This window comes from Takifugu rubripes, chromosome 22 (genome assembly GCF_901000725.2).
Source record: "Takifugu rubripes chromosome 22, fTakRub1.2, whole genome shotgun sequence".
Lineage (NCBI taxonomy): Eukaryota > Metazoa > Chordata > Actinopteri > Tetraodontiformes > Tetraodontidae > Takifugu > Takifugu rubripes.
The window spans coordinates 12,130,827-12,149,016 of NC_042306.1; the positions used below are offsets into that span (position 1 = coordinate 12,130,827).

At 46.4% G+C, this 18,190-nt stretch overlaps 3 protein-coding genes and 1 long non-coding RNA gene across 6 annotated transcripts; 1 reads left to right on the forward strand and 3 right to left on the reverse strand.

The window, feature by feature from the left end:
• Positions 1–755: 755 nt before the first annotated feature.
• On the reverse strand, positions 756–3,936 carry LOC101074216 (Y+L amino acid transporter 2). Its single transcript, XM_003975787.3, has 9 exons — positions 3,105–3,936; positions 2,683–2,808; positions 2,464–2,608; positions 2,267–2,390; positions 2,052–2,155; positions 1,876–1,972; positions 1,460–1,609; positions 1,190–1,373; positions 756–1,101 (listed from the first exon to the last, which is right to left on the reverse strand). Exons 1-9 carry the CDS (start codon positions 3,622–3,624, stop codon positions 1,007–1,009), a joined length of 1,545 nt encoding a protein of 514 aa, XP_003975836.3. The 5' UTR covers positions 3,625–3,936; the 3' UTR covers positions 756–1,006.
• Positions 3,937–4,298: 362 nt separating this feature from the next.
• LOC101073996 (receptor-interacting serine/threonine-protein kinase 2) lies at positions 4,299–10,828 on the reverse strand. Of its 2 annotated transcripts, XM_029831201.1 has the most exons (12): positions 10,294–10,424; positions 9,647–9,957; positions 9,363–9,516; positions 8,646–8,801; positions 8,198–8,355; positions 7,604–7,653; positions 7,342–7,503; positions 7,075–7,160; positions 6,241–6,342; positions 6,087–6,156; positions 5,825–6,016; positions 4,299–5,685 (listed from the first exon to the last, which is right to left on the reverse strand). In XM_029831201.1, the coding sequence occupies exons 2-12, from the start codon at positions 9,649–9,651 to the stop codon at positions 5,318–5,320; spliced, it is 1,503 nt and encodes a 500-aa protein (XP_029687061.1). In that variant the 5' UTR covers positions 9,652–9,957; positions 10,294–10,424; the 3' UTR covers positions 4,299–5,317. The 2 variants fall into 2 exon arrangements, with proteins under 2 accessions (XP_029687061.1, XP_003975835.1); XM_003975786.3 differs by lacking the exon at positions 9,647–9,957 and having other exon boundaries at positions 10,294–10,828.
• Positions 10,829–12,674: 1,846 nt separating this feature from the next.
• Positions 12,675–14,560, forward strand: LOC101073772 (sorting nexin-16-like). 2 transcript variants are annotated; one of them, XM_003975785.2, is made up of 6 exons: positions 12,675–12,996; positions 13,489–13,575; positions 13,715–13,863; positions 13,930–13,999; positions 14,076–14,212; positions 14,296–14,560. In XM_003975785.2, exons 1-6 carry the CDS (start codon positions 12,721–12,723, stop codon positions 14,345–14,347), a joined length of 771 nt encoding a protein of 256 aa, XP_003975834.2. In that variant the 5' UTR covers positions 12,675–12,720; the 3' UTR covers positions 14,348–14,560. The 2 variants fall into 2 exon arrangements, with proteins under 2 accessions (XP_003975834.2, XP_029687111.1); XM_029831251.1 differs by having other exon boundaries at positions 13,498–13,575.
• Positions 14,561–17,532: 2,972 nt separating this feature from the next.
• LOC115248042 (uncharacterized) lies at positions 17,533–18,100 on the reverse strand. The gene is made up of 3 exons (XR_003887072.1): positions 17,989–18,100; positions 17,720–17,900; positions 17,533–17,631 (listed from the first exon to the last, which is right to left on the reverse strand). It is a non-coding gene; the product is annotated as an uncharacterized lncRNA (long non-coding RNA).
• Positions 18,101–18,190: the final 90 nt, after the last annotated feature.

The window sequence follows — 18,190 nt, forward strand, 5'->3', positions numbered from 1 at the left end:
ATATTTGTGTGAATACTTGGTATACTGTACATGTGTGACAGAACCGCTGAAATAAATACAAAAGTTGAACTTTGTCAGGTTGCATTAGACTTTAGAGCGTTGCATAAAGTTTCTACCTGCACACCCACTACTGTGTGTCTAATCTCAGAAATGTTGAGTCACATGGGTTTTATCACAAACAAGTTCCTGGGTGTGAACATTCCATTGTATTTATTCAAAACCTGGAAAACCACAAACAAGATTAAATGTAAAAAAAAAAAAAAAAAAAGAATAAAATAAAAAGGCCAATCAGCGCCCTCTGCTGGACACCGTCTGAAAAAGGGTGAACGAGTTCATTTATTTTACACGACCTTTGAACTGCAGCCACATTACACTGAAAATAAGTCTTACAATTTCTTTTAATGTGTAAAACAAGTGTAGCACGTATTCGGAGAGGACAAAAAAGATGAATGTCAGAATAAAGAGGACAAACACAGCAGCTTGAAGTGTCAATAGAAATATACAATTCAAATAAGTCAAGATACATTTGTCAAAAACATCATAAAGTCAGCCAAAATTCCCAATTAAGACTGGATTTGTTCAGGCTCTGGTATGTTTTAGGCCTGGGAAAACATCAGTTCTGCCATCGCTTACAACAGCACGTGCCGGGGTCAGAGGTGAAGTTCAGAACCACGCTAATCCTGCAGGACCAGAACATAAGCGGGACAGATGAGGCATCTATTAAAGCTGAGGGGATGTTTTCACACTGGATGCTGTTTTTTTTTTTTTGTAAAATACTGATTTCACAGCGATTTGAGTGCTTTTAATGCTCATATAAAGTGCATTCCAAGGTATTTCCAGGAAAATGGGACCTGATCCCTTGAGACGAATCGTTTTAGATGATCTTTTTATAACTTGACCTGGTCAGTGTAATTCCCAAATGTCACCAGGCTGAGTTTCATCCTGCCTGTTTCATCAGGCGTTGTGTTCCTGCATCTGAGGCAGGAAGCTGTGGACTGCGGGCAGCTCAGAGCGTCTTACTGTCCCCTCCAGCTTCCGTCTCCACGTCCAATTCAGTCAGGCAGCAGTACAGAAGAATCTGGATGAATCTGGTGGCAAAGGCTGCAGGAGAACAGGAAGTTTTAAAGCGGTTCCTTTCATTTCTTTAATAAAACCACGCTGAAACGTGAATTCTGGGGCTCAAACCAACCATTTAGCTTCTGTATGAATCTGGGCCTCCTCTCCTGAGGCAGGTAAATGGCCACGTAGTAGACCGGCACCCCCGACAAAGCGATGCCGATTCCTATCAGGGAGTTTATGGTGTCTCCATACAGAGGGACGATGATTAAGAGCAGGCTGCACAGACAGTAGACGAAGGGGAAGAAGAGCGTCAGCTGTGGAGAGAAGACAAACACAAGCGTGGTCAGATAAACGTGTTCAGATAAACCCGTCAGTGCGCACCAGGCGAGTGCTGGGGCACCTTCAAGGGCCTGTGTCTGTCGGGCTGGGTGAAGCGCAGGTAGATGAGGCCGGCCACGGACAGTCCCACGTAGAGCCAGTAGCTGAAGCTGAAGTAGTTGATGAGCTGGAAGACGTCCTCCACACACAGGAAGATCAGACTCATCAGGCCCTGCAGCCACACAGCAGGACACAACTCACTGGTTCTGCTCAGCTCCATGACGATAACTGACATGCAAAGCGTAGCGAACCCCCCCGAACCACAGCGCTTGTAGCTGAGAATCAGCAGGTAGCGAATACGGCGGAACTGCTACGTGGGGCAGACGTCTGCAGGCGTGTCCGTCTGTCTGCCGCTCCCTCACAGAGCTGCGGACTCTCAGCTAACAGGGGTGGGGGGGGGGGGTTAGTTACGCTCCGCGCTGCATAAACATGGCCCACGTTGAACAGCAGCGCCGGGACCGGCGTGTAACGCTCCAGGTGGATCAGGCTCAGGCTGTCGGGCAGGTGACCCTCTCTGGCTCCCACGAAAAACAGCCTGCAAGACGAAACGGTCGGGTCAGAGGCAGAGCGACGGGAAAGCTAAGCTAAGCGCCCGCTCATCAGTCCCTGGTTACCGCGAGGCCGCGATGATGGAGGCGTTGAGCCCTCCGTAGCAGGACATGGCCACGGAAACGGGGATGATCCAGCTGAAGGGGCCAAGGACCGCGTTCCCAAAGGTCTGCGGGGGGGGTAACACGGATCACTGGGTTGCGCAACGTTCAGGCTGAGCGCGGGTATATTTAGCAGCAGCCGGACACCAATCTCTATCAAGTGACTGGAGGAGCCTCACCACAGCGACGGCATCGCTGGCCAGCAGAGACGGCATGTCCAGGACCACGTAGTACGCCACGTTGGTCAGCAGGTAGATGATCGTCACCACGGGCATGGAGATGGCGATGGCCAGGGGCAGATTCCTACCACAACAGTAAAAAGGTGACAAAGAAAATCACACACAGATCTGCGCGCGTGTGTGTGTGTGTGTGTTACCTCTCTGGAGTCTGGATCTCCTCGGTAACATAGTTGAGGGTGTCCCAGCCGGAGAAGGAGAACAGGGCTGAGTAGAGGGCCAGGGCGATGGCTCCGGGGTCCGAGGAGGAGCCCCTAAATGGGCTGTCAAAGTTCTTTGTTTCTCCTGCAAACAGAACCGTTTTAAGTCTCCCCGAGGGCTCGTCGGGCCTCCTCTCGTGCGCCTGCCTGTGATCTCACCGAATGACAGTTTCAGGAGTCCCACGATGATGATGAGGAAGAGAGCCATCAGTTTGGCGTAGGTGAAGACGTCCTGAACCACGGTTCCCCACTTCACGTAGGCGCAGTTGATGAAGGTGAGCGCACCTGAAGAGACCAGAGGACCGAGGCGATGAAACAACCTCTGAATGCACAGTTAAGAATGAGGAACAGGCAGCACAGAAACAGAGGTTTCTGGTGGCTACAGAAATGGATCTGGGTCTGGGTCTTGGCAGCTCTCTGACCTGAATTCCAAACATCACTGTAGTCGCACTGTGAACCACAACGGTATGTTTACAGGAAATTGACCAGCTAACTATAGCCGAGGACACACACACACGGGAGCACGAGGCCGGGCCAGGAACGTGCCCGGACCAGGCTGAAAACAACAGAGGGTTTCTTACAGAGGCAGGCGGCGGCGATGAGCCGGACAGCCTCGTAGGGCGCCTGGCAGGTGGGGTAGAAGGCCTCCACCAGGTAGTTGGCGAAGGTGAGCGAGATGATGGCCTGGTTGGCCGGCTCGATCAGGAGGATGGACGTCCACAGCCGGATGAAGGCCAGGAAACTGCCGAAGGACTCCAGGATGTAGGCGTAGCTGCCTCCGGACTTGGTGATGGTGGTGCCCAGCTCGGCGTAGGACAAAGCGCCGAAGACCGAGAAGACGCCCCCGAAAGCCCAGATGAGCAGGGACAGTCCGTAAGAACCGGTGCACATGAGCACACCCTTGGGAGAGACAAAGATCCCAGAGCCAATCATGTTGCCCATGATGAGGCAGACGCCATTGATGAGCGAGATTTCTCTCCTCATCTGCATTTTCGCGCTCGGGTCACCTTGCGGGGCCTTCAGGTCCTGGTCCGACGAGGCCGGGGAACTCGGGCAGACGGCCTTTGACACGGCCGCCATCTTCTGCCTCAGATCCCCCATGAGACAGGCGCTGACGTCGACACGACGCTGGGAGGTCGAGTCCTCAAAGTCGAGCTTCTCTGGGTGCCGACGGACCGAGTGGTGAACGGGTGAATAAAGGAACTTACTTATGTGTTCGTCTGTGGCTCCGCGATCTCCTGACGTGCTGGGAGAACCAGCAGCACTCGTACGGCGTTGCAATCCCTCAACTACAACCACAATAAATGTTTTTCCAGCGCCAGCCCAGCTGTGATCTCATCTCCCCCCCCCACTCTGGACCCCCCGGGCTATTTTCAGAGACCAGCTCGTCCCTGCAACCAGAAAACCAACAACAACCAAGTCAACACACGGCTGCTGTGATTGGACGATGCACCAGATGACTTCATTTACCTCCTTTTCTTTAAATATTAAGGAATAGTGTAAAAATCCTCTTTATTAACTACTTTAGTACTTAAATGTTGGGTTTGGATACACTTGAAGGATATTTTGTCCTTTTCTCTGTTTAATTCTCTTCGTTTTGTCAAAAAAAAAACCAAACATCTTAATATTTAACATAATTGGACAGAAGAGGTTTACAAAAGACGAAAAATACAATTTACTGAATCAGAATTTAACATAAAAAAAAACAACATTTTCTCAAATTATCCAGATAATCACAATGAAAGATTGTCAATAAATGTCAATAAAAAACAAAGATCACATCTTCATTTTTAATGGTCAAAGTTACAGTAAAAAAATAAAGAAAAGGGTCGTAAACAGAAACCAGTTTATTAATAATTTGATCCCGAATATGAAAAATGCTCCTGAAACCAGCAGCACAGCAACACATCCTGTAAAACGATAAACTGGTGTCACAAACATAGATTAAATTAAATTAGATCCCTATTTTTCCATGAGGCGGCTCTGTAATATACAACACACAATGATGTAACAATCACGTATAAAATATGTTGGACATATTTGAGCTATCAAAAGTTTTTACTCAACTCTGCTTCCACATATTCACTGCTGACAAAAATAATTTAAAACAATTTTAAACCACATTATTCTCTATACAAAACGTGGAGACTGGGTACGCACGTATAAATTAAGGACCAATAAAAATGACCACGGCACGCACGGATGTCCCACGGTCCATGAACGCACGCTGGGTGAGCGCTACTGTTGTTTCTACGACTACTGCCACCGTTTGCCCTTCTGCACATCGCCGTCACGGTTGTTATCAGCAGGTATTAACAGTAATAACGTGAAGAAAGCATCAATAATTAACCAAGGAGGAAACACGAGAACCTTTCTTTTCTGGCTCTTGATGGAAAGCGCGACTAGTTTATAAATCTGAGCTTGTGTCCGAACATAAAAGTTCTGGAAGCACTGAATAAAGTCGAGCGTTTAAAATGCTGACTTTTAACTTGCTGGGGGCACGTGCTCTGGTAATCGGAGTTCCCCTCTGCGTCGAGTGGTCATGTGACAATGGCAAAACCACAGCTGAGTGCAGAGGTGCAGCCGAGCGACGGCCAGTTAAAGATGATATGACTTATATAAATCGCTCCTTATCACAGCTACATTGGTTTTTCCTGACAAAAACATGGAAACTTAGCAGACCAGAGCAGACAGAAACCCTGAAATACGTCATTCAGAATGAAGAGAAAATAAATAAACGACCTCAACATCGTTCTGTCCAAAGCATCTAACCGGTGGGTTTTGTTTTGGCTGGTCACACGTTCCTGGTGATGTTGCAGGACAGGGACAGCGGCGGCCCGCCGGCGAGGGGGGCTGTGGGGGAGGCGATATCCGTGGGATACGGCTTCAGGTTCATCTGCTTGTTGTCGTGCAGCTTCCGCACGACGATGCGGCAGAAGTCCTCGTTGTGCCTGTGACAGTGGTCCAGCAGCTGCCGCACCTTGGCCGTGCGCGTTTGCTGGTTCCTCACCAGCTCGTAGTCCTCTCTCATCAGCATGGAGCGGGCCAGCAGGGCGTCCAGGCTCTGGTTCAGGCAGGCCTCCGTCATCTGGGCCACGATCTCCTCGCGCTGCGTTGCAATCCACTCGGCAATGGGGCCTTGGCTGGGGGGGGAGTAGGCACCTGAAAGGGGAAAAGAGATCGTATCATCACCGCTGGAATCGTTGTGCCCGACCGGTGTGCGGTGCCCCACAGGGGCCAACCCTGGGGCTCATTTCATTCTTCCTGTGCTAACTCTTGCCCCGATTGTTCAGTATGCTACCTTGTTGATGAGGCTGTGGCTTCAGCGGGACATTATCCTGTCTCGTTTCATAGTCGCAGTTGTTCGGACTGGTTTTCATCGGTATGTTCGGGTGCCAGGGACTGTAACCGTTTAGATTGTTGCCAGCACCTATGTCCTTTTCAGATTCGAGGATCCCCAGAGCAGGAGCCACGAGCGATGATGGAAGCCCGTCTGTGTAGGAGGGAGTCGGGGAGTTTATACATTCCGTCGTTATTAAGCTGTCATCTACAGAATGTATTACCATTTGAGGGTAAAGTCAGGGTGAGGGGGCCTGGCAGAGAAATGTCTGAACCAGAGCCTGAGCTGCTTTCCTGTGGGAGAACGCAGTTGTGATGTCACAAAAACAGGCATAAATATACATCTGGATGCAATAGAATTGTTATGGTCACACTCACACTGACCGGCCCGAGACTGGGCCTCTCCTTCAGCCTGCCGAGTCCTTCTTCTCTCTGCTGACATTCTGACTGCACGGCACAGCAGCCCGATCTCCTCAGCAACTGCAACAGCGCAAGACAGCAGGTCTGAATAAGCCAGAGTGCCTGATCACACCGACGCCATCGCCTTCACTATCAGCCCACATCGGCCGGTAGCTCGTTCATCTTCACCGGAAGCTTCACAGAACTCAGACAGGAAGAAACCTTGAAGAGAACCCATCTCTTAGGCACCCATAATGAGGCCAGGAAATTATCTCGTACCCTTACAAAATCAGCTTCAACTCAACTTTATTGATCCCCTTGGGATGACGCCTTCAGGGAAATTTAAAAATCGAATAACGGACTGCTGCTACATCCACGCCAGTGCTACGTAAGAAAATACAGTTAACTTCTAGTCCAAAGAATCTCAGGCAAGGAAGGGCCAGCTGTTCCTGTAACCATGGCAACAGCCTCATTTCTCGCTTTTAATATGTGACCTGTTTGAGAACTGGTCAAACTGGTCCGAGTGACAACCTCCCCATGTCCACGCAAACATCTCTAACACCGAAAAGAGGAAGCGCGTGAAGTCACACGTGAGCCTATTGGTGAGGTCACAATTATTACGTTTTGAAATTAGTCGTGTTTTAGGATGTGGTGACTATTAAAAGGGCAGTGGCTAGCGAAGTACAGGGTTAAAGAAAGAAAAGTCACTTCCCCTTTTAAGAGGCAGCGTGATGGAATTCTGTTCATTTTCAGCAGCAGAAAACGACTTCTGCTCTGGGTGAAACGTGACCTCAGCACCGGAACCCGACTCACCTGTGACCTCTTGATCTCCAGCACAGCCTCCAGGAAGCCGATCTCATCATAGGCCCTCACCATGGGCTCCAGCTCCACCAAACACTCTGAAATGACAGTGAAGGCGTCACGACTTAACCGAGTTCAAGGGAAGAGCTTTCAAAATCCTGGCATGAAGTCGACACTTGAACGCGTCGCAACACGTCGCCAACTCGTGCTTCAGTTGCGCAACATCCGAGGCAGCAAAAAAAAACTGCCGTGTTTCGCAATATAAATGATCACATTTACTGAGGAAGGACGGCCGCTCGTCTGGATTGGACGTCCATCCGGTGGTCATCAGAGAAATGAGGGTGCTCCTACTGGGGATTTCAGCGGGCAGACTGTCCAGGCTGATCTCGGGACGCATCCCGCGCAGCACGCTGAACATGATCTGCATGGGGTTGGTCACCTCTGATGCAGCACACACACAAACACCAGCGTTACTCCAGACGAGCTGAAACCGAACAGAGCAGCGAGCGAGGAGAAAAAAAAAAAAAAAAAAGAGAATTACCTTCAAATGGAATCTGCCTGGACAGGACTTCCCACATGATGATGGAAAAGCTGGGTTACCCAAAACACACAAACAGAAAGAAAGAGTTAAGGGGAAGGAGAAGTGACATCATGCTGTCCCGGTTCTCCCCCGCGGAGCCGAGGGACTGTACAACCAGAACTACCAGCTTCAGAGAAAAGCCAAAACCTCAGCGCAGCGCCGGGGAGGTCAAGAGTTCTACATCAGTCCTCTCCGGCGGCCGTTGAGACGTGAAACCTGCTCTAGCAGGACTGAAACCCATCTGAAGGGAATGAGGATTTGCTTTCCCTTCGTAAATAGTTTCTCTGTCAGCTTTCAGTCCAAAGTTCAGCTCGCTGCCTTTTTACCTTTTTACCATCACTCAAGGAGAACTCAGACATGCTGCGGGTGATACCACATCGCCAGATAAAGGGGAGCTTTAGAGGCTGAGAATCTACACTCTGAATCACGAGCACCTTTTTATTAGCCAGGGGACGCTCAGCTGACATAAAAGAGAGTCTGTCAAAGATCTTCTTCAGGCGTCCAGCTGTTTTTCTCAGTCACTGTTTAAAACACATCTCTGGAGCAGCGTCTCACCTGTACATGTCGTGTTTCACGTCTGCCCGATGGTTCTTGGAGGCGTCGTATCTCTCCGGGGGCATGTAGATGACAGTTCCCCCCATTTCTGTGGGCTTGGAGCCCGAGCCCTTACTGACAGACAGCTGCCGCCACTTCGAGAGGCCGAAATCTGCGATCTGAACACACAAAAGAATAATCAGCAGACATAATTTGGAATTTTGGACATATTCATGCTCCTAAAGAAGGGGGAAAAGCTCATAAATGGAACATTCAATAAATCCTAATCTCCATATTTGAGCTAAAACAAGAGCTGAATATAAGAGTATGTTTGAGGGGTAAAACCATTTAAGTCTATTTATTATTCATGTCCGGTTTGGGACAACAAGCTGTGTAACACATGACAAACAGCAACAGGCTCGTGCCTCCTTCATTTTACAGAGGTGCTCCTTCTTGTTCCTCCACATACCTTTACATGAAATTCCCCATCCAAGAGAATGTTCTGCGTCTTCAGATCATGATGGAGGAGGGGCGGGTTCATGTTGTGGAGAAAATTAACCCCCAGGGAAATCTCATACAGAATCCTGAGTCGCAAAGGCCAGCCGAGACTCGGGTAGACGTCTTTCTGCAGGGGGGGGGGGGTGAAGGGAGAGTTTGGGAGTATTAACAACAACCTGGTCATTGTGTGCGGTGCGTTTACTTAAGGCTAGAGGCAGAGCACATACTGGGGCTTGTGTAGACACAAGACAAGTACGGTAATCCCCGAACCAAAGACAAGGGGGGAATTCCCCTGATCTACGCCGCTAGAAAAAGGAGAAATAAATACTCCTGCTGATTACACTGGAATTCATGTCTCCAGTGACATCATCCCTCACTACCCTGGACAGGTTAATGTCCTGCACGTGTCTCGCTGAACTCTTGAGCGGCGCAGCTTTTCCTTCCAACTCCGCTAAAGTTTCTCCGCTCGCCTCCAACTGTCATCATCGTTCGAACGATTTCAGTTTCGCTTTCCGCCCGACTGCACAAGCGGTGACGCAGCAGCAATATGTGCAAAGACGAGATCTGCGGGCTGTTTCAACACAGCAAACAACACCTGTCACTCAGACGCTTCCTTTGGTTGTGCTTCGCAACATTAGGGATTAAATGGCGGGACAAAGTCAGAGGAAGCGCTTCCGCACGTAGCTACCTGGTGGAGCAGCAGGTCGAGGGAGCCATTGCTCATGTATTCTGTGACTATGCAGAAGAACTCGGGTTCGTTGCAGATGCCCAAGATCTGGATGATGTGGTTGAATCTGGCTTTGTGGAGCACCTCTGCCTCCTTCAGCAGACAGTTCCTCTCTCTGAAACGCAGACGGTTGGCAAGAGATCGGTTTCAACTGTGGCATCAGTTTCACACTGTAGCTTCTGCTAATTGGAAACAATGGCACGAGAAAGGAACGCGCACAGGGAACTGTCATTCACAGCACTCACACCATCAATCATCGACAACAGGACTCATGGCGCCTCCTCGGCTGTATTTCTGCACTTAATGTGTCTCTGCATCTTCAAAATATGACGACACTTTTCAGGTTCCAGCCATCGATGTCGCACATCTGGAGTCTGTCTTCATCTCACTTTGTCGGCTTAGATGCTCCTCCACACGGCATTCATCGCTTATCTTTGTGTCAGAACGTGGCTCCTCCCGTGTATCAGGTGTCACCAGCGCCGTCATTGACTGGTCTTCAGTTAGCGTGCCTCACATAACACACCCTTGACTGCTGATGTAGGACACAGATGTGCTCCTGTGCCAAAAAACCCAACACCAAACCTACATCTAACTATGCATATACATTCTGAGAAACAAATGGTTGCTCTGTACACCATAATATTACTATTATTATCATCACGGCTTTATCATGTGTATATACTGTAGATATAGGCATGTGTGTATTATTTGCATCTATTGTGTCTCTGCTAGTCGTACTGGCAAAAGTGTCTTCTAAAGACTAATACCCTTGCATTTGGGTCGTACAGGTCAATAAGTTTCCATATTTTCCTGCATATAGGTGCACGACGCTACTATAGTATATGTTGCTCAAAGGGGGAGTAGGTCCTACTGTGGTGTCGACGCCAATTACCTTTCTCCGACGGGGCTGTCGAGTTTCAGACACTTGATGGCCACGGTGGTCCTCCAGTCGGAGTGCTGTGCCTTAAACACGGTGCCGAAGCCCCCTCTGCTCAGGTAGTACAGGTCTGTCAGCTTCTGGTAGGGAATCACCGGCAGGTTGCTGGTCAGGTTGCAAATGTTGACGCAGCCCATAGCCGCGGACGGCTCCATATCGGTTAATGGGCGCTTACGGGAAGTCTCTGGGGATTTATTCCTTCGGTTCACTAAGCGAAAGAGGAACTGCCCTTTTCTGTAAACGCAGCGAGGAGCACGCGTCACGCTCTGCTAGCAAGCTAAGCTACTGTCAATGTAGCACTGGCGACCGGCTGAAAAGTGCAATACAGAGTTACTGTACGCTCAATCGACGTCGCTTATTAATAAAAAATGTTCCATTAACACTACATTCCTTCCCGTTTATTCTAACCAGATGTCACGGGTTCCAGCGCCTGCTTTATAGCAAGTGGTTTGTTGTTGCTAGGACGACACACTTCCGGGTTTGTGAGACGTTCAAAGTCATGGGACTAAAATAAAAACCTAATGTATTTGGCGATGGGCCGGAATTTGCAAATATTTGATTCTTTAAAGTTTTACACGTCTATCTCTGGTATACATACTGGGCGATGGCGGTGGTCAGGCCACAGCGATTGATTGTCATTACACCGTGATCTTAGCGCGTTCTCCAGTTTTCAACTTCCTGAACTAGTTTCCCTTTCAACACATACGAAGACCCCGAACATACTCTTTTTTTATACTCCCAGGAATTTCCCAAAAGTTGGATTTTCCCAATTTAAAAATACATTGTTTAAACTTTTAAATATCCTATATCAAATGTTCCTAAACGTCAAATGCTGCACTGAACTCTTTATAATGTAAGGAAATTAATAACATCTAATTTGTGGGTGTTATCTAAAGAAGCAGTTATGAAAACAAACATTACTATTCGAGAGAAGTACTTGAGGGATTGCTGGATGAGTAGGCAGGTTATGGACTTGTCAGAGAATCAAGGGTGGTTCTGAAGGAAGCAGATGTTCCCGACTGGGTTTTATATATTTTATTCCAAGTTGAGATTGGGAAGGAAACTTCGGCATTACACATTACAGAGATTAACTTATAGCTGCTAATTGTTTACATACAGGTATATATATCCTAGTGGAGGAGCTCATCCAGTGCCTGCTTGAGAAAGACAAAGTCACCAGCCAAGTCACCGTAACACTGGCAGGTTAGGCTGGGGTACCGTAAGGTACAGCTGGGTCCAGCTTCTAGCGGCTGGACCCTGATGCGGGGGCCAGCCAGTGCCTGGTTACTGCGAGAACCATCTGCCTGACTTTCGGCCTTCTTGGCAAGCGACTCCTTGGCCTTGAGCATCTCGGGCCCCTACTTGGAGCCGCTGCTCCTCCCAGAGCTAATCATTCAATCTCTTGGACTCCTTATCAGCCTGGATTTCCTCTTTGATCTGACGGTAGTTGTCCTCCAGTTCCATTTGCTTCACCCTCTCCTCCAAGGCTGCGGCCTGTGGGCGAGAGGCCCTCCGTGGAATAGGCACTGCCAGAGAAGGCTGTCCGCCTACTAGACCCACCATGGGGATCCAGGCATACCAATGATCGGGCATGTTCACTCTTGCGGGATAATCTACTGGCCTTGTCACTGTGGTGGGAGCTGGTAGCGGATGGTGCAGGGTATACGGGCGGCTGGGGGCCAACCTGATAATCCTCCGAATGGGTGGGTGGACCACGCTCCTTCCATGGCCCACTCTGGGACTCCAAAGTGTGGGAAATGTGCTGTCCATGACCTTCTGGGTTGCGCTCATCCCGCTGCAGAATTCCACTGGATTATATATTTTATTCCGAGTTGAGGTTGGGTAGAAAACTTTACAGGTTTCACAGATGGTTAACTTATACTGGGTATCAAAAGCCCCCTGGCTTGGGCCCCTTGAGGATCAAGGGATTACAGCGTCACTGGAATTCAGCCGGTATCAGCGACATGATTATTGGGGTGTATTTTCGCATCTGTTGCAGTTCGTGTTTTTTGACATTTTGACAGAAATACACATTTGCATTTTACTGTATTGTACATTTGTGGTGAAGTTTTCTATGAAGAAAACAAACTCAAAATCAAAATAGACTAGAAGAAAATAGAATAGAATCATAATACATATGAAAGGACATGGCTGCCTTCCACATGATAAATTGAAGCCAATAGCAGTGAGTCCTCAAGCCATCTCCCACATTATAAAAAGTGTGTGATTGTCTTGTAAAACACACCTTCAGTTTTTGATGAATCATCAAGATTGACAGACTCTGGAGTAGGTTAACTTTGAACTGGTTCATGTGGGCTGCTACACTGTATGTTCCAGTGTTGTATAAATGTTTAAAACTACTCAGACTTCACAAGGAGCACAATGACTACCTCATATGTTCCTGTGCCGTTCCCTACATGGAGCTGCAGGATTGGTACCAGGATGAAGTCCGATATTCCACTGGTGAGAGGAGCTGGACTTGTGAAAAGTGCAGGTCAGATCCCAGCAAATGACAGTAGGAGAACCAGAGGAGGTGTGCAGGATAGTACAACTACACTGGTGGAGAGTGAAGGCAGCATTGGCCATAGCTGGACAGAGACACCACTTACCCTGAACCTGGTCGGCTATGAGATTCTGGAGAAGAGGTCAAAATTCACGGTATCGTTTTAGAATTATTTTTTATTTTCTGATTTCTTTATCATATCACTGATACACTTTGTAATTAAAGGCATGTTCACCAGATTTTCAGGCTGAATGTCTCAGCCCAAACCTCAGTAACGTAATGTTTATGTCACACATAATTATGCGAAATTGTTGCATAATTTTGTACTGTTGCTGAGTTTTGGATTGTTTTACGAGTCCATGGAGAAGTCTGAAAAGTCTCTAAAGTGAAACCTTTATAATGTGTTTTTGGAGGTTTGTTTTTAAAGTGTTTTTGGAGGTTTATTTTTAAAGTGTAGTTGATTAATGTAGGGTTTGCTCAAGGTTTCTGCTTTACAACTGTTTTTTTTCTCAACATGCTTCATCACCCCCTCCCCCCCGATTTATTGCTACATATCTTTTGTGTGAGTTGCTACAAGATTTTTGTTTGGTGTAAAATGGTTCAATTCAATTAATATGGTGGGTCTTTACTTGGTGCCTGTCCTGTAGGTTTATAAGATTCTGGTAAAGGGGCATCAGAGTGACAGCTGGTTGATCTTCAGGAGATACAGCGACTTCTATAGACTCAGAAACGAGGTGAGATTAAAATAAATAAGGATTAAAATATGTGAATAGTGACAAGAACAATACATAAAGAGTTCTGTGTACGCAGTGCGTTCTTGATGTTTAATCATCATCAGAGCCTTTAACCCTTCTCTTCCATGCTTGGCTGCAGCTCAAAAGGTTGTTCCCTAGCTTTGGCGTGACACTGCCTCCTAAACGTTTTATCAGAGATAACTACGAGAAGAGGTTTCTGGACGGGAGGCGGCTCGGGCTGCAGACTTTCCTGCAGAACCTGACATTGAACAAGGACATCGTCAGCAGGTGCGTGTCGCGGCGACAAGAACGTCCTCCTGCTGTTTATGAATTTGACCCTCATTTCATTCCCAGTGAAGCTGTCAAAAACTTTCTGTGTGGGGTCGGTCGGCTGAGTCCCTTTGACAGTCTGGAGGACAGCAGGGTGAGCCTGCCTTCACAAAATAGGGCTTCAAGGCCTTAATAATCCTGTCAGGTGAGCTGATAAATGTTAATTACAGGCGGTTTGCGAGACTCTGGAGAAGAATAATCATCATCTTCGAATGGAACTGCTGGAGAACCAAAGGGAAATTGATACACTGAAGAGAATTCTGGAGGAGAAGGAAAACTATATCAGCTTCCTGGTGAAGAAATTCAGGTAAAGTCAAGTCTTTTGCGATAAAAGAAAAAAAAAAAAGTTTTTGTCTTCCATATTAAATGTAACAATTTCTTTTGAAACAGACAGTCTTGCCCAGACACAACAAGGAAGTTTCACACATGTGAAAGGACCTAAGCACACACATGTGATTTTTTTGGACCTCTATAAAATATCATTCTAAAAATAACACAAATTTCTTCTTGCTCTTTATGACATTAAAGAATTTAATAATCTTTTATCTACTGTATGTATAACTGTAATTTGTTATAATCTGCATTAGAATAAGATATAAGAAAACCAGCTGCAGCCCATGCAGCTGTAGTTAGGTTCCTCCATAGGAGATGGAGCGCCCCCTGCTGTTCACCATTGTTATATCGTATCAGCAAAACTGCTGATGTTAAATCAGGCCTGATCTCTCTATTTCGCGGAGCTCAGGCCTGAATATACCTCAAAAATGAAGGAAATGATCCATTAAGTAGTTGGCAGACAAAGTCTGAAACTTTGAATAATGAGAACAACCATGTTCTAACATCTTTATCACATGTGGACTTCTGCTGGAATTAAATGATAATGATGCATTTAGCATGCATTAACATTAAGTCCTGGATATTAGATAAATCAGTAAAGAAACATTGAAAAAGTGTATAAAACAATTGCTAAAGGGGCTAGAGTCCAGAAACTGTCTGTCAGGTATCATTGAAATCTTGGTAACATCTGAAAGCAATAAACTGACATTATTTTGCATCTTTTATCATCATTATTTTGCATCTTTTTGCAACTTTCATCTCCAATAGCTGGAAGCAATGATTTATGGACTATATCTCCACAGGGGTCTATGACCAAAAGAATAAGAGATAAGGATAAAGATAAAGAATATGTTCTTCATGCAACAGACGCTAATGCTGATTTTGTATCATTTTACCCTCCACACTTTTATTCACTTTACCCATATTTTAAAACATCTTACTGGTGCATGTGTTTTTCATAAATAAGCACACATTTAGACCACTTGGACTGACCCAGCAGGAGACCTTGAGGTTCACCCAACACCCAGTCACCATACAATAAATGATTCTGGGTTCAAATCCCCACTGACTTCTGTAGGAGTGCCACAACATTTAGATTTGGCAGAAATGACATGTGGGTCAAGCTCTGCCCCTGATGCCTACAGTCTACATGTCCTATCCTATGCCATGCTTTCCAACTTCAAAGTCCACGTGAGTCTGATTAAGAGGCTGATATCAATCATATGGAAGTTTGAGGTGAACATGAAGCACACCTGGTAGAGTTTATTCCACAGTTCTGTGCACAATTATCATTCCAAAACCATAAAATATGAAAACACTGTCTGAATCTATCAAGGGTGATGTGACCGTTAACAAGCTAGTCCATTTGCACATTTGTTGTCATCAAACCACCACAAAGACTCACTGCGCTTACACGACACTCCATTCGTCAGTAATCGAATTATTTCCTCAATCGGACAATTCAAGTGCACATAAATTCTTTAGTCGGACTAATATCGATGCTCTCCGCATTGACTAAGACATGCAGATAGTCCCACGGGAAATCGAATTACTCGGACGTGTATACCCCTTAATTGGAGTTCAACTAGACGACGCATGTGCGCATGCTCTACACCTTCCACGCCTGTTGTAAAACCTGGGAAGAAATATATTCAAGAAATCTCTCTTTCTTCTCGTCTGCATCTTAAAATCAATATGTCAACGACGGATAGGGCGCATCGTATCCGCAAATAAGTAAAGTGTACATTACGCATAGCTGTACGAATATCCATATTAATTTTTTTTGTCGTTCAAAATGCCGATCTGCCACCTGATTTTATTACTTGACACAATAGCTCAACCGGAAAGGGGCTATATTAACCCACTGAAAAGACGCACATCGCCACCTAGTGTTGGATAGGAGGACCCTGTCAGTTAACCGACTTTCTCGGTTGCATGTAAACGGCCAAGGACTGAATTGACGAGGCGCTGACCGACCACACATAGGAAGTCGATCTTAAACAGTGCATGTACACGTCCTAAATGTGAACATCACAGTTACATTTGATGCCAGCTGCTGAAAGTTAAACTAAAATGTGAAGACTTTAAAGGAATTCCAGACTAAAAGTCTGATCAAAGAGGCAACCTTACAGATGTGGCGTACATGTAATTTATGTTTAAATGTTAGCATTGCCGTCATATGTTGTTAGCTTCTTCTTCTCTCAGGTTCTTTTTTAAAAAAAAAAAAACTTCTACAGACAGAGGTTGATGCAGGATTGGAACAGAAGAAGGAACCAAAACTAATGAGGCTCAGGTAGATGGCCTCAAGGGTGAAGCGCATGTCAGAGGACCAGGCAAAAATAACCAGATCAAAGGGAGATCTGTAAGCTAATTTAGACATTAAAGAAAAGAAAACCAACAATAAACAACATAAATAATCCCATCATGTCAAGCTCTGTCATGTAATCCAGATACCATGCCTGGGTTTGACCTGTGGAAAAAAGTGCATGACTAGTTTTAATCAGGTTGGAGGTCACACATGCGCTCAGTGGGGTTAAAAACATGTAGAGGTTAGCTCTTTACATGGCAACAAAAACTCTCATATTCACTGGCTTCAAAGAGAAACATGACCGGCTTTGTCAGAAGACGGAAACATGTTTGTCAGATGTAACATGTGCATGGAGATCCAAAGGCCTCCTCTGCACTCCTGAAACACACCACCATCGGACCCTCTGCAGGCACAGACGAATGTGGATTTTAACTGAGCACCAAATAAATTAAGCTTGTAAATGACCAATCAATCAAATAGTTTAGCAATCAAATTGAACATTTCAAGAGCCTCACTGGTTTTAACTGGTCTAGGTTTTGGAGCATATGGCCGATTTCCCCGGCTCTGCAGAGTATTACCATCACTCTGAGGACGTTCACAGGACTGAACTTCATTTTGACAGATGGGAGGATTAACCAGCAAGATAAATGAAGAACAAGGAAGGGTGACAGGTGAGATAACAAAGGGTGACACTGGGAGAACCCAGAGCTATAAACTACAATAATGCGCTAAAAAACTATCAATAGAAAAGGAAATAAAATCTGTTGCTGTTTAAAGGACACAAGAGCAAAGAAACGCACGACTGGGAAACGACTGTGTACAGCAATACGCACAAAACAACAAAAAGGAAAATGTACTCTATTTTTTTAAAGGTTAATTCAATTCTAGACAGTATCAGACTGATTGCAGCCCTAAGGAGTCACATAAACAACAGCATTAGTTAAATTTGTTTGAAGAAGTTTGATGGAGAGATTCGACAAACAAGCGGCATACTCGCTGAATCCAAATGAATCCAGAAGTCTCCATTTCCAGAATTTAGACGTCTGCTTGAAGTCAGGCCTGTTGATCTCTCTGATACTCCCCAGCTTCCCGTTGGGTTTGGAAGGAGCACAGATTTTTCCTCTGGCCAGCACGCTTAATCGTGAGCGTCAGAATAAATCTGTTTTTACTCACCATCAGAGGCAGCAGCCTCACACGGGTCAGCGGCAATATGGTCTCTTGGAGTTAGGTTACCTTCAGTCCATCGTTGGGGTTTGTTGCCACATGCCGTCACTTCCTGCTCTGCGTGAGCCTTCTGATCGCTTTGATCTGCCAGACGGGCTCTCCGTGTAATCACCTCACGTCGGTTTTTGGCCTTAAAGTTTGACCATAGAGCAAAGAGTTTAGAGTTTCTCTAAACTGTACAGATTGTTTGACAGTCACAGAAGTTGATGTTCTATAACCTGCTTCATCACTGTAATTCACGCTCATCCGCCTCTTCACCTGTTACCCCCCACCCCTATTATCTTGTCCTTGTGTTGTTTCTGGGATGGCAGAAACTTGCATGCGATTGCTTTCTTCCTCTCTGTGCCAGATGGGACAACATCAACAAGAGGCTGTGCAACATCAACATGTTGCTTTCATGACAACTGCTGATTGCTGCCA

What these genes read in the sequence shown, in the direction of transcription:
- LOC101074216 (XM_003975787.3), bottom strand. Translation starts at nt 3,624, where the DNA reads ATGGGGGATCTGAGGCAGAAGATGGCGGCCGTGTCAAAGGCCGTCTGC. An exon ending in CCAGCGATGCCGTCGCTGTG is followed by an intron (nt 2,156 to 2,266) that starts GTGAGGCTCCTC and finishes CCCCCCCCGCAG; the next exon opens with ACCTTTGGGAACGCGGTCCT. An exon ending in TCCCGGCGCTGCTGTTCAAC is followed by an intron (nt 1,610 to 1,875) that starts GTGGGCCATGTT and finishes GTGTGGCTGCAG; the next exon opens with GGCCTGATGAGTCTGATCTT.
- LOC101073996 (XM_003975786.3), bottom strand. Translation starts at nt 10,493, where the DNA reads ATGGAGCCGTCCGCGGCTATGGGCTGCGTCAACATTTGCAACCTGACC. An exon ending in CAGGCAGATTCCATTTGAAG is followed by an intron (nt 7,504 to 7,603) that starts GTAATTCTCTTT and finishes GTGCTGCATCAG; the next exon opens with AGGTGACCAACCCCATGCAG. An exon ending in TGGAGATCAAGAGGTCACAG is followed by an intron (nt 6,343 to 7,074) that starts GTGAGTCGGGTT and finishes GCGCTGTTGCAG; the next exon opens with TTGCTGAGGAGATCGGGCTG.
- LOC101073772 (XM_003975785.2), top strand. Translation starts at nt 12,721, where the DNA reads ATGACTACCTCATATGTTCCTGTGCCGTTCCCTACATGGAGCTGCAGG. An exon ending in AGAAGAGGTCAAAATTCACG is followed by an intron (nt 12,997 to 13,488) that starts GTATCGTTTTAG and finishes CCTGTCCTGTAG; the next exon opens with GTTTATAAGATTCTGGTAAA. An exon ending in AACAAGGACATCGTCAGCAG is followed by an intron (nt 13,864 to 13,929) that starts GTGCGTGTCGCG and finishes TTTCATTCCCAG; the next exon opens with TGAAGCTGTCAAAAACTTTC.